General features: G+C 56.4%; 5 protein-coding genes across 5 annotated transcripts in view; 2 read left to right on the top strand and 3 right to left on the bottom strand.

The window, feature by feature from the left end:
* Positions 1-652, bottom strand: part of K452DRAFT_56658 (uncharacterized protein) — a 1,000-nt gene extending 348 nt beyond the window's left edge. Inside the window, exon 1 of the mRNA XM_033546858.1 lies at positions 1-652. This exon is cut by the window's left edge and continues 348 nt beyond it. Within this exon, the coding sequence (XP_033395559.1) occupies positions 1-392 (392 nt within the window). The 5' untranslated portion in view covers positions 393-652.
* A 1,280-nt stretch (positions 653-1,932) lies between these two features.
* K452DRAFT_310226 (uncharacterized protein) lies at positions 1,933-3,901 on the bottom strand (the record flags this gene model as incomplete). Its single annotated transcript, XM_033543315.1, has 2 exons — positions 1,933-3,569; positions 3,685-3,901. The coding sequence occupies 2 exons, from the start codon at positions 3,899-3,901 to the stop codon at positions 1,933-1,935; spliced, it is 1,854 nt and encodes a 617-aa protein (XP_033395560.1).
* Positions 3,902-6,023: 2,122 nt separating this feature from the next.
* K452DRAFT_289227 (uncharacterized protein) lies at positions 6,024-6,473 on the top strand. Its single transcript, XM_033540786.1, has one exon. It carries the CDS (start codon positions 6,193-6,195, stop codon positions 6,457-6,459), a length of 267 nt encoding a protein of 88 aa, XP_033395561.1. The 5' UTR covers positions 6,024-6,192; the 3' UTR covers positions 6,460-6,473.
* A 2,034-nt stretch (positions 6,474-8,507) lies between these two features.
* K452DRAFT_299832 (uncharacterized protein) lies at positions 8,508-9,335 on the top strand (the record flags this gene model as incomplete). Its single annotated transcript, XM_033542272.1, has 1 exon — positions 8,508-9,335. One exon carries the CDS (start codon positions 8,508-8,510, stop codon positions 9,333-9,335), a length of 828 nt encoding a protein of 275 aa, XP_033395562.1.
* Positions 9,336-10,668: 1,333 nt separating this feature from the next.
* K452DRAFT_299833 (uncharacterized protein) lies at positions 10,669-11,637 on the bottom strand (the record flags this gene model as incomplete). The annotated part of the gene is made up of 1 exon (XM_033542273.1): positions 10,669-11,637. One exon carries the CDS (start codon positions 11,635-11,637, stop codon positions 10,669-10,671), a length of 969 nt encoding a protein of 322 aa, XP_033395563.1.
* Positions 11,638-14,050: the final 2,413 nt, after the last annotated feature.

The following is a 14,050-nucleotide window of genomic DNA, read 5'->3' on the forward strand; positions in this document are numbered from 1 at the left end:
AAAAAAAAAAAAAAAAAAAAAAAAAAAAAAGAAAGAAAGAAAGAAAGAAAGAAAGAAAGGCGGGGGCAGCAGGAAAAAGACGGAGCAAAGCCCGGCGCCGTGCTTTTTGCTTTGCAGCATTGCTTTGCAGCAGCGGGCACGAGGCAGGCTGGGGCAGTGTCTGAGAAGCAGCGGCGCCAAGAGGACCGTTTGAGACAGGCGTGGGGAGACGAGATCAGGCTGCGTGCCGTCCCGCCGATGCCGTCCTGCATGCTGCAGAAAAAATTTTGCCCAAGTCCTTGGCCGTTAGGGACATTAACAGCGGCTGGCCACCCGATGGCTGCTGCGTCAAAGATAGCTCGCCCGTCCGCAAGCCAGGAATTGCGCCCTGCCGCTACCCTTCTTGCAAGCATCCAGATGGCGCGTTCGGATCCGACGCCCTGCCAGCCGTGCCCGCCACCGTAACCTCTCACCCGTCGTGGAGACACAATTGTTGCACCCGCTGCACGACGGGGCGGAAACAGTCAAGGGGGTTGCGGCTGCCGTGGTACTGACCGGTTTGAAGATGCAATGCGAAGAAGTGCGCGGCAGTATCGGACGCGACAAAAATAAACAAAAAAGAAAGGGAAAAAAAAAAAAGAAAGATGCAGTTGCTGGGGGGAGGGGGTGTGAGGAATTTCATTAAACTACCATGCGGTCGCGAGGCGAGGCGAGGCGGGGGCCGGCCGTAACGGGACTAGCGCTAGGGCTCAAGCCACCACATCGCTACTGCTTCTTCGAGCTTCACCTCTCGGGTAGGTAGGGATGATTGGAGAGATGCGGCGACGGCAGATCTGCTGCAGAGGCATGCGACGACAAATCCTGCAGCGGGCATCGGGAGAGATGGCATCATCAATATCGCCATGACGGGGTCGAGGGGGAATTGATATGCAGCATGTGGAATTCCATTGCTTTAAGGTATTTGTATATTCCTTCTTCCCTTTCCAGCAAGAGTAAGATCGGCGACGTCATCCATGCGGCTATCCTTAACCTTTTTCCTTCCTTCTTCTTTTCTTCTTTCGTATCAATGACAACCTTGGCCTCTTATCACGCATGCCACATCACTCTGTCCTGCATCGCTGTCATGCACGTCTCGCAAATCCTTTTCCTGTCCAGTTAAGCTAGCTAGGCTCATCTATTCCATTTACTCTACCTACTCCATTTGTCCTATCGCGTAGGTCCAATGCAGGAGCAAGACATATTACACAGGCAAATAAACACGTAGACCCATAGAACCAGGCAATCAAGCAAGTAAGCAGACAAGTATACAAGCGGATACGCACATAAGCAAACAAGCCCTCTCATCCATCCATCCAACCACCAAACCCAGAACACCACACCACACCACCCACACACAGCCGCCGCACCACGCACCAGCGGCATCAACTCTGCAAACATACCCAATACCAACATAAACGTAGTATCAAATCCAAACCCCCACATAAAAAAAATAAAACAGCACAGGCATACCGACACATCCACCAGCAAAACCGCACAAAACCCGCCATCTTCGCTCCAACCCAATACGATACATTTAATAGCAGCAAAGCACACAAGTTACTAATACATTACAATTTCCCACCTCAATCTACATATAAATACAACTACCCTCAATCCCTCACAACTCAACCCAACCCAGCCCAGCCCATCCCATCCCTCGCAAAGTATAAAATAAACGGGGTATCCAGTCCAATCCGAAATCCAAGTAACCCAATGAACATAATTGACTCCCTTTACGCCATATCCCACCCTACCCTGCCCTGCCATCCTTGCTTGGGCTATAACACAATATAACATGAAAGTGAATGAATGTGAATGCCGTTTTGTGGTTGGTGTGCTCATATGAGGTCTTGCAGTGGTGTTCAACCTCATTTGCGCTCGCTCAGCTCTTTGCGCTCGCTCCGCTCGCTCCGCTCACACCGCAACCGCAACCGCGACCGAGCCACGGGCCTCGTAGCCCGGCGGCGCAGGCGGCGGTGGGAGATCTTGTTGTTGTTGTTGTTGTTGTTGTTGTTGTTGGTGCGGCGATACAGCGCTCTCGGCCACATCGACGCCTTCATCCACTAGCCCCTCCAACCCCTCACCTCCACCAGCATACCCATCCAGCCCCTCCAACGCACTCCCCACACCCAACCCACCTGCACCCACCGCCCCATCATACCCCACCAACTCACCCGCCGCCACACCAGCAGCAGCAGAACTACGCCGTCTCTCCGCCTCCGCCACGCCCGCCACACTTCCAGCCGCGCTAACCTGCACAGGCAGCTTGACCGTCACCGCACTGGCGGGGAGCACAGATGTCGCGCCTGGTAGTGACAGCGAGAGGTCGAGTCTGTAGGTGCGGCTGATGAGGCAGGAGTGGAAGGTTGGGACGAAGGAGCGGGAGGAGGGGAGGGTTAGGGGGATGAGGAGCGTGGCGGTGTAGTAGTGGTTGGAGTTGGGGGTGGGGGAGAGGTGTGTTTTTGAGGGGGAGGGATTTGAGGGGGATGAGTTTGATGGAGAGAGGTTTGAAGGGGAGGAGAAAGAGGAGGAAGGAGAGGGGATGAAAGGCGTAGAGGAAGAAGAAGACGTAGACGACGAGCGCGAGCAATCGCTAATGCCCGAATCCCTGCGCAGCGGACACGGCGGCGCGCCCTCGCAGCGCTTGAGCCACTGCAAGCCGCCCACATCGCGTTTCTCAAGGGGGACCATGACGCCCCACGCCGCGACGGCGGGGTCCATCCACAGCGCCTCCTTGGACGGGAACCCCGCGCGCGGCGTCGAGGTATGGAACGTCTGGATCTTGAGGCGCGCAGCCAGGTGCCCCAGCTTCGGGGGCAGGGCGTCCGGGCCCGCGGGGTCGAAGCGCAGCGTCACGCGCACGGAAGTCGAGATGGGCGCGTTGGGCGTGCTCGCTGAGCTGGACCCCGGCGATGGCAGGTGGAAGCTGCGTGGCTGGGCGGCGGCGACGGAGAGCTTGCCGGTCCGCGTCTGGAACAGCCCCTTGCGGATCGTCTTCTCGGCGTGGAGGCGGTATTCCTGCGGGGCGCAGCGCGGGGTCGTACAGCAAGTGCCGTTGGCGCAGTTGGAGGAGGGCAGCACGGGCTGGTCAACCGCTAGTGGCGGCTGCTCCTCAAACGCGGGCTTCACGCGCACCGCCTTCGCTTTTTGCGCCAGCATCTCGCTCTTCCCGCTGCTAGTGGCGGACGAGCGCCCCAGCGTCGCGCGCACCGCGTACGAGATGCGGGCGCCCTCGGGCGCGAGGTCGTCGAGCGGTTTGCCCGACGGGCTGGAGGGGATGGGCCCCTCGCCCATGCTTGGGGGGAGCTGGAGATGGGCGGCGCGGACCTGGTCATTGGCTGCGTTTTGGCAGGCCAAGGGGAGGAGATGGGCCGGGACGACAAAGGTGAATGGGAAGCGGTATGTGCGGCCGGCTTCGATGACGCGGGGTTGCGGGAGCGCGGCGTCCGGGATTGGCTGCCGCAGCTTGAGGAAGTGGTGGGTTGCTGTTATGGTGTTGGCTGCCAGCGAGGCGTTGGCCGTGAAGCGGTCGTTGCAGGTCGTGGCCGTGCCTGGTGCGTGGCGATTGGTTGTTAGTTGCGGTGTTTTTTTTTTTTACATAAAAAAGGCCTCTTTCATCGAGATGGCTCCATCAAGGTGTGTAAGTATGATGCAGGGTCGGCTCACCAACAAAGGCAATCTCCAGGTCGTCGAATCTGGTGTCTTTTCCGCAGGTGATGAAGACCTCGCCCTCGATCTGGTCCATGGTCGAGAAGGAAGTCATGTATCCACCGCGCGTGCCGTGCTCGCCTTTTAGTGAGATGTTAATGGTCGGCTTGTCTTGCCAAGCGAGGCTCAACATCTTTTGCGAGACGGAATCGATGGACAGAGAACGGGCAGACATGATGGTGGAGACTGAGGATGATTGAGAGAGATGACTGATGACGGCCCTAAGGCGAGAGGGGACGAAGACTTGAGAAACGAAGACGGCGAATCATCAAAGAGTTGAGCGTTGATTTGGAATGATATGATGTATGTGTGTGATAGGTAGAGATTTCTTTGTTGATAGATGGAACAAAAATAGTAGCGTCGTGGTGAAGCGGATGGTCTGGGTCGTCGTCGAAAGCGACATGCTCAGCCGGGGACGAAAGCATTTTTATAAAAAACGGCGTGACGGTGATGGAAGGGCGTAAAGCGTGACATGCAGCGGCGATCTGAGTCACGTCTCTAATGGAGGTGGTGGCAGCGAAGACGAAGGGGGCTGATCTCCGCAATTCTTGACCAACGGGCCCAAGCGCAGGGCGTGGTTTGGACAAGCAGAGCCCACTAGCCCGCCCGCTCCGCCAACCACGCGTCAAGCCCGCATATGCCGCCCGTCAACCCCAAGCCACGCGCCGTCGCCATTCCCATCCTGACGATACTGATGATAACCGCGCCCGCCAATGACGCGTCAGCCCTATCGCCCAACACATGGCGCGGGGGTCCCGTATGTCGGTGCGGGGACGCGTCCAGAGTTTCCATCCATCCCGTCCCCACAACTTTCTTGCTGCTGACTGTGCTCCGCCCATCTCCGCAAAGCTTCATCGTCCGTCGACGTGGTGATTGATGCTGGACGGATGCGAGGCACAGCGCGCGCATGCCACCGGCACGAGACCCGTCCCTGTCGCCGCTATCGGCTTCCTTCTCCCCCCTTGCAGCGTGGGGAAACCCTCGTCTGCTTCTTGTGTGACCTGGGGAAGCTTGATCGCGGCTATCAAATAATTGGACTTCCAACAAGCTCAATTAAAGTTGGCTTCAATGCAGCGCTACTTCGTAGATGCCTTGATGCTACCACAGAACACTCCTCTCCAGCTACACGGGAGCCATTCATGCAATTGCTGATCGGCCGCGATTCATTTCTCCCGGACCCTGCGCGCATGGAGACCGGTATGCCAGGTTATAGTGTCGTCAGAAGGGCGTGGCGCACAGACCGGACGGCAAAAGGCGATCCTTGCCAAGTGATCAGTGCGGTATCTATCTTTTGAACCCTTGAAATTAGCAATAACTATTGCACCTCACTCAACACGGAGATGCTTGGTCCTCGTCCGGAATACTAATCCCAATGTCATGACGCCGCCGGCTGCCGATGGAGCACCGATCATGCAGTTGCAGGAATTCCTACGGCTCTATTGAACAGCACCTATTTTAGCTGCTGGAGCTACTCGAGCAAGGAAGCATCAAGGGCGGGGTTTACCACCACACCTTGAGTGTCGATTGTCTGAAAGGCAGATTTCCAACTTGGAGCACCAGGTTTCATCGTAACTGCGATGTCTTTGGTGGGAATGATGGTGCGACCTGGTGTCTTCAATCCAGGAAAGAGACAAGATACTCTTGCGCTCAGGTGCACGTTTGTGGATTCCAGACCTACCACGCGGACAGCAGTTCCTGGATGATGCTATGCGCACTCCATGAAAGCCCCTTGCCGTCCTTTGATTCCCACAACAGCTGTAGGACTGCAGCATCTTGCATCTAGATCAGGATGGCACAGCCACTCGAGGTCCTTGAAATCCAGATGAAACACCAAAGTCCGACGCCTACATCCCCACAAACCTACTTCGTTCCCGTTTGCTATTTCGGTAGACTCGTTCTCCGATGCGGTCCTATCACGAAAGACGTGGAGAGTTCTGGCCTCGCTCTCCCCTCTCGGACGGCAGGCGCCGTCCGCAACACCACTAGATTAAGCGTAGCGCCGTTGCTCGATCTGCATCAGCAGACAGATCCTCAACCGCCACTAATGCTCCAACTAGCAATGATCGATGAAGCATGGAGGCGGTTGCAAGGAACCGCATGGCCTGTTCCTTGTGCGGGAAATAGTTCCAAACAACAGACTCGACGGTCGGGGATTTTGGTGCGGGCCACTCGTGGCTCAGGGGACCAGAGCGTGCTTTATTGCTAACGCCCACGATATGGCCGGATTCGGTGGGTGACGCGTGCCATACTGCACACACACAAACACACGTGACACAAGACTCCTCAACGCTCCGAGTCCATCGACGGGCGCCGATGCGCTGTCAGGGTGGCAGTGTAGGCGCATTCAATCGCGTAAAAAGGCATGTCAACACGGCGTCCAGCGGCCCATCTCGTCGACTTTTAGCTTGCGCTCGTTCGGCAACGAGCTAGACCCTGAAATGACGTCGATATTTGACAACTGTCGCGATGCTTACTCGACGACTCTTGGCGGGAGTCTCTGTTCAGTCATCGGCCTCGTGGCTGCGAAAGACCGGTCTGGGCGGTGCGAGCTTGCTTAGAAAGAGCGGTATCCCTGGGGTACGACGACTCTGCTGCCCCCCGCAGGATTGCGATGGTCGCGTCTCGCCATCTGGAGGCTCCATCGCGGTCAGGGGCTCCCAAGCACTGCCCCCTCACGCGTGCCTGGTTGCGATGCCTGTGGCAATTGCTCTTTGCACGGCCGCTGTGGTGTGACTGCGATGACGTGGGTGCTCCTCGGCCTGATGTTGCTGTAGGGAGCGTTTCAGTGATTCGGGCAGCGGGAAGCTTTCGGCTCTGAAGATTGGGCTTGCCCCGGTTTTTCGCCCGTTGTGTTCCCAGAATCACCCAAACTGTCCAGGAATATCTTGCCAACAAGGTATTCTTGCTTCCTTCTCTTCCTATGGATCCGACGAAAATTAGGATTGGCCGGTGCCAAGAACCGCTCTTTTGAAATACCGGCACGTGACAATCCCACCAACTTTCATAACGATGGCAATTTCCGCTGATTTATGGCCTCGGATATGGAAAGTTCAGACATTCAGTACGAAGTGGACCGTAAGCTTGCGATTTCCAGTGGCACGAAGGAGCGATCCCGAGGTTTTCTTTGGTGGAATTTGAAGCCGGCAATCCACAAGGCTCCGCGGATACTTTTTACTTGGTTGTAGAAGTTTTCTAACATCTGCCGGGTTTTTTTCAGGGCGACATAGCAAACCGGGACTGCCGGAACCCGTTCCAGAAGGTAGGTATGAATGCACTTGATGTGCCTTTGGTAAGACCCAAAGAAGTCAAGTTCCTATTGAACATTTTAGTGACCTAGGCAATTAACTGTCTTACTCTGGAAGAAAATTTCTAACGACTGCATCGGAGAACTGATCGTGGCCGATGTTCGTCCCGGATAAAGGCTGGCATACGGCAAAGACATGATGAGGACCCAGGATACGAAAGACTTCTGCGCCAACGGGTAGCACTTCAGGTGAAGATATTCACAAACTTTCTTTCATTCGAAAACTTGTTGCGAAGATGTTGCAGAAAAGTCTTGAACGTCCTCGCTGATGCGCTGAGGACGGACACGACTAAACCGACCAGCTCTCGGGCCTTTGATAACCGCAGCTAAGCGAAGTTTCAGGACGCACCCCTTTCCTCTTTTGTGCACAAGGCCGACTTCACACTTCAACACCACATCTCTTTCGTGGATACGGACATATGAATGAGCATTTCATTCCCGTCCTTACCATCGAATGGTCAAATGCATATCGCCGACTCTCCTCTGTGTATCAGTCACGCTTTAAAGTAAGGCTTACCAGCCTCGTCGGCTGTCCGCTCTTCAATTACCGGCCGCTAGAGCTCGGACATAGGGGCATTACTCAGCCTCCTTTCGCGAATCACTGACCCGCATCACCATTTCAATCTGATCCAAGCCAGGCTTCTTGTGGCTAGTGCATTGAGCTTCTGACGACATCAAGACAAAAACAGTACTTGCCGATCAATGCTGAAGCTCTAGATGCCCCTTCAGGAAATGATCCAAGAGATAAGATCACTTTGTGCCATCTGCAGAGCCGCATTGGCAGCTGCTGGCCAAGGCTTGTTCCCGCACCTTCATCAACACTGAACGCCTTGACTATGCTTTTCCCTTTCGCGGTGTCCGTGTGATGTATCAACCCCAGCCGCGTCACTCATGAAGGCGGGGGGAGTCCTATTTGTGCGAGGTCATCTCTCAAGCTAAGGCCCGGCGATCTAAGTATAGAGGAGGCTCAGTCTTTCAGACGCACCAAGCCAGCGATCCGCTAACAGACACCCTAGTCCAGTCCGACATGCTGGAGAAGATCAGGGAAAATCATGTTCGATATTGAGTGCTCGTTTCGGTTTCCAAGTACAAAGAACACCCCACGTGGCTGTTCTCGAATTACAAAGACAGCTCCCTTTCTGAAACAATCAAGAGCTCTGGAAAGACGGGTGTGCAGGCCGCATTGTCTCCGAGCACTCTCAGACACATCACGTGCTCCCGGTGTTTCAGGCGGCGGAAGGCCTGGGCCTTGAAAAGTCTATCTAGCAAACACCTCCGCATGTCGCAGGGTTAGCTATACATAGCCCAAGGAGCAGTTCGTCGCGGGGCCAGTCGCGAGGCATCTTTCGTTTCTACCACTAGACTTAGCCTGCTGGCGACAGGTTTAAACATTTTTATTAATACGCCAACCGCCAGCGCCGTCTCCTTCAGCCATATCCCCCGGATCGTCGCGGACATCAGCACGTCATACGCGGCGATGCATTCTTCGAAGAAGCAGCCGCCGCCGGCGCTGCTATTCCCCTTTGGCCCCGGCGGCCACGACAGCGTCCGAGCGTCATACCTGTCCATGGCCTCATCGAGGTACTCGCAGAACCACGAGGCCAACAACAGCACGGCAGCGCAGCCGGCGCTAAAGGACTGCAACGCCGCGCCGCTGCGCATGGTCACGCCAAACCGCACCATCACGAGCTGCGTCCCCGAAATCTTCGAGTTCGACGACAGTGCCGACGACTACGCACACGACAGCTACTATGATGCCGATCCCCACCACCGCAGCGAATACGGCCACTTCGACTTCAAGCACGACGTCCGCCCGCCGAGCCCGACCCTCCAACGCCGCGCAAGCCAAGCGCCCTACCCACCAAGCCACAGCCCCAAGCACGCCGTGCACATACAAATACAAGAACGCAGCAACAGCCCCACGCCGCTCCTCGACAAGCCGCCCACCTACGCCACGTACGCGCCGCAACCCCCCCGCAGCAAGCGCAAGATCTCGCTGCTAGTGATCCTCCTCAGCAGCGTGTCGGTGCTGCTGCTGAGCGAAGAAATCGTCCTCGGCGCGCTCTGGTCACTAGTCCTAACGAAGCAAGAGGCATGGCAGAACGCGTTCCTGAGCGCGTACTTTGAGAGCAAGATCCCGAATGCGGTTGGGGCGGCGGTGGCGGGCGCGCTCATGCTCGCGCTGCAGGCGGTTATGCATCGCCAGCTTGTGGAGAGCAGGGCTGCGCTGATGCTGTGGAGTTTTGTGGTTGTGTTTGTGACGTTTTTGGGGTGCTGTGTTGCGTTTGGCGTGGCGCATCGGTGAGGGGGGGTGGTGTGTGCTGTGCTTGGTGCTTTATGTTGGCGTTCGTCTGCCTGTCTGCCTGCCTGCCGGGCCGCTGCGAGCGCTGCTGCGCCTTCTTCTAGGCGGTCACCGCGCGTGCCTCCCTGCCGCGCCAGCAGCCTACCTCGCACGCGTCCCATCATCCATCATCCATCAGTACCGGCAGGGCGCTGCGCTGTGCCATCAGTTCAGTTCGAGTCCGTTAATCAACCCACCTACGCCCCTGCTCGGCGCGGCGCGGCGCATCGGTCAGGCACCCATGCGAGTATCTGCGCAATGGCTGGCTGGGTAGAATGAGGGGAGGAGGAGAGGAGGGGAGGAGGGGCGTATGTCCTATGGAGAAGCAGGGAGTCTGGAGTCGATAGGTTAGGGGTTGTTCGTTCGCTCACTTAGTCGCTCGCTCATTCGTTCGTTTGTTTGTTTTCATCTTCCATTCCTTATTTCCTTTCCTCTCTATTCTTTCTTGGCTCATTTCCTTTCTATCCATTTGTTATCCCTTTTCCTTTCTATTCATTTGTTGTTTTTTCTTCATTTTTTTCTGTGTTACGTTTACCAAGCATACACACACATACATACGCAGCCCTAGCGGGAAGAGCAGGACCAGCAGGGACAGCATAGGGGTTTAATACGCGGCTGCGGCTGCGGTATATACATACACATCTATCTACCAAGTAGGCCGTAGGTAGCAGTAATAACGAGGGATGGATAGAGGGACTGAGGGAGAGAAAGGTAGTAGGATAGGCCACGTACATATACAGATTCGGACGGTAGGCAGGCGGATAGACAGGCGGATAGGTGATTAGAACTTAATAATATCCTAGACATCAACACACACACACACACACACACAAACAAAAACATATAAACAAATAAACACGCTCAAACAACATCCATTTCCCACTCGTTAATTGCGTAAAACCTACCTACACACCTACCTACCTTCCTACCTAACCAACTAACTGCATAAACCATAACTACGTGAGCATTGAGCACAATAGACAAACCCCACCCAACTCCCCACCCCCAAACACCCTCAAAACCAACAAAACCAACACCAACAAAACTAAAACCAACACCACCCACCCCTAACTAAAACCAACGCCAATAAACAAAACCAAAACGACAGGAGCGCTCGGGGTATCAACTATCAAGACAAGACGCACGACGCAGCCGACCACCGAGCATTGAGCACTGAGCCTTTTAGGGGAGTAGGGAATTGAACGGGGAGGAAATGACGGAAAGGAACCGGATCTGAAAATGGAAGAGAAGGCAAGGGAGAGGGGAGGGAGAAGAGGGAAAGAAAAAACCCATCCCATCACATCTCAGTCCAATGCGCGCCCCCCACCTCGACGACGCCATCATCGTCGTCGCCGTCGTCGCCGTGGCGCGCCTTCCCCCTTTCTTTAGCCGTGCTCCTCGCGCTGCCCCGCCTCCGCTGCGCCACTGACATCGAGAGGCCCCGCTTCAGGCCTTCTTTCTCTTTTTCTTTTTCCTTCTCCTTCTCCTTCTCTTTCTTCCCCTGCCCCGTCGCCAACGCGGATTTAATCCTTGACCCCAGCCGCGCGAACCCCGATCCCGAGCCCGACGACGTCGCGGACCAAGACCCCGCGGAGCCCGCGGAGCCAGGCGGCGTCGACGTCGATGCTGATGTCGATGTCGATGCTGATGTCGATGTCGATGCTGATGCAGATGTAGAAGCAGACGCTAAAGCTTCTTCCTCGCTCCGCCGCACCATGCGCAACGCCTCGCGCTCCAGCGCCCGGCGGAGTGCCGCTTCCTCGTCTTGCAGCGCGACGGTGCTGCTGCGGGCAGAGAGGGCGAGGGACGCGGCGCGGCTGCGCTGGGGGTGGTGCTGCTGGTGCTGTTGCAACTGGTGGTGGTGGTGGGCGCAGCAGGCGCAGTGCTGGCAGCCCTGCTGGGGAGCCACAGCCACCGCACCCACACCCACGTCCAGCGCATCCGACGGGAACGCCGACGGCGAGAACGGCGTCATGGGCGGTGTAGTATCGTTGTCGTCTGTGCCGGGCTTGCAGAGCGCCAGGCTCGTCAGCGACAGGTTCAGCGAGTCGGGGGTTGATGCGCGCGGCGTGGGTTGTGGGTGGCGTGGGTGGCTGAGCAGGGTTAGACCGCTGGTGGGGGAGATGGGCGTGCGTGGGAGGCCGTGCTGCGTGAGGGGCTGGTTGAGGAGGGGGCCTTGATGATGGTGGTGGTGGTGGGGGTGTCGGTGTGAGGCGCGCGAGGAGGCGCGCTGGTGCTCTGGTGCTGTTGCTGTTGCTGTTGCCATTGTGTGGTTGGTTGGTTGAGTGGTTGAGTAAGGTAGGTCGTTGATTGGATGGTCGAGAGGCTGGATGGATGGTCTGAAACTGCCGGAGAAGAGATATTGGTGTTGGTGGTGGTGGAGGTAGTGGTGAAGGCGGATCGTGGATGGCTAGCAAGCAAACTGGCAGGCCGACCAAGAGGATATAGACAGCGCGTAGGCAGCGAGCCTTGCTCGTCCGATAGAGCAAAAGTCAAGAGAGCCGAGCGGTCAGGATAGCCTATCGAGGAGCCCTAAGTGCCGCTGATGACGACGCCGGCAGACAGAAAAGCTGCAAGATGGCAAGGCTGCAAGGCTGAAATGGAAGGCTGAGCAAGCACGCAAGCACGCAAGCACGCAGGCAGCAGCAGCAGCAGCAGCAGCAAAGAAGAAAAAAGCAAAAAAACAAAGAGCCAAGAAAGAAAAAATATGCAGGCGCAGGTATGTAGTGTAGGTAGGTAGGCAGGCAGGCAGGCCGCACCAAGAACGACGACGACGACGGAAGAGACAGAGACAGAGACAGCCAAACAGACACTCGCACCACAGGGCCGCAGACGCAAGTAAGAAAGCCTAAGCAACAAGCGTGTACAAATAGAATTAAGAGAAAGCAGCAGGCGAAGAAACAAGACCGTCTCGTACGAGATATACATACGGGCCCCCTCCCAATTGGCGCCGCCAATCGCCGTCATCCTGGCTCAAAACACCACGCCAAATCCCGAAACAGCCGGGACGGCGCGACGGCGGCTCCACCCCCACCCACGCCGCTTTCGCATCGCATCGCATCATCTATTCTCAGTCTCGCCGCACGGGCACCGAGTAAAAACAGAAGCAAATGGCCTGAGAGCGGCGTTAGGCGCCGCAGTGGGGAATTCGGGGGCGGGGGATGTGATTGGCTGGGGTGGGAGCGCGCGCGTGGGAGCGGGCCCTGGTTGCTTACTCTACGGGGTTCGTGGCGTGGATGTTTGGTTGTTTGCGCGTGGGCGATGAGAAAGAGAGGATGAAGGGGACTCGACCTCGGAGGAATGGGCGCGCGCGCGGGCCGTGGAGATCATCACCGGTGCCTCGCCTCTTCTTCCAACTCCCCACCACCACCCACCTGCCCAAGGAAGTAGGTACCTAGGAACATACCTAGGTACCTAGGGTAGCCCGTACGTACCCAGCACCATCAACCATCACCGTCGCAACCCACACGACGGTACCGACGCCGCGGCCCAGCATCCCGCGCCCGCAAGCGCCGCCCCACCGTCAGGTACTCACTACGCAGATCCAGGATCCGAAATCCCATCTACCTAGCCGATCGCCACCCCAGGCAGAGTCCGTGCTGGCCAGTCGTCTGTCTGTCCTGTCAGAAGCCCCACAACCAAAACACCGGCGCGGCCACGAGGTGCGAGCCAACTACGAGGTACCTACGAGACGCCCACCTACCCACGTAGGCAGATATGCCGTGAACGGAGTATGTACGTATATAAACACGTATATAAGCACGCACGCAGGCGGTGCGGCTCCGCGGCTACGTCGTGCTGCTGCTAGTGGTGGTGGGGAGGAAGTGGCTTGCTGTTTGTGTGTGTGTGTGTGTGCCTAGGCAATGTATTTGCCGCACGCAGGGGATGGAGAAGGAGGATGATGATGATGATGACGACGACCACGACGATAGGACAGACAGCTTCCAAGCGATTAGCCGCAGGCAGTAAGGTTTCTATATAGTATACAGCCTACGGCACGCGTGAGGGCTTTACTATCGCCGAGCAGGCGAGAAGCTGCTTTCTCTCGTCTCGAAGAGGTGTGGCGGAGATATATATTTCGTTTCTGTCGCCTAAGTGCGAACTGTGCGATTTCCATAAACCGGGTAGGTGGACGGGATGTACAGGTGTGCTGGGGCGTTAGCTAATAGCTAGCTACGGTTTAGTTCAATGCATGCGTACTTAATATGTATATATATACGTCGAGACAACTGCTTATGGCTAGAAGCCGTTTACTTTGGTAGTAGTTATCCTTACATAGGCAGCCATTTTATTCCATTATCGACTCTGGGTTTAGGTTCTAAACCCGTCGCGACGGGCATGCGTTAGACGGGCAAGATTCTGCGCGGCTGCGTCTGTTTAATCTTGCTTATAACCTAGGACCTAGGTAAGCTATAACGGCGTGGCAAGAGTGGAAGAGTATGCATAAACAGGTAACGGAAAACGCACGCAATAAAGAACGGCGTAGCGATACGGCGAGACGTAGGAGGCAGCGAAGGGCATAATAGCGGACAGAGCGCGATATAGATAGGTATAGTACCTACATATCGACATCTACGCAACGAGCTCAGCTCGCGCCGCCGCGCCTGCGCGCGGGAAACTGAGCCGTCCGTCACTCCTCACCTCCATAGGTCGGTAGGTCGGTAGGTAGGTAGGCTCTG

The sequence above is a fragment of the Aplosporella prunicola genome, assembly GCF_010093885.1.
Source record: "Aplosporella prunicola CBS 121167 unplaced genomic scaffold K452scaffold_18, whole genome shotgun sequence".
NCBI lineage: Eukaryota > Fungi > Ascomycota > Dothideomycetes > Botryosphaeriales > Aplosporellaceae > Aplosporella > Aplosporella prunicola.

What these genes read in the sequence shown, in the direction of transcription:
- K452DRAFT_289227 (XM_033540786.1), top strand. Translation starts at nt 6,193, where the DNA reads ATGCTTACTCGACGACTCTTGGCGGGAGTCTCTGTTCAGTCATCGGCC.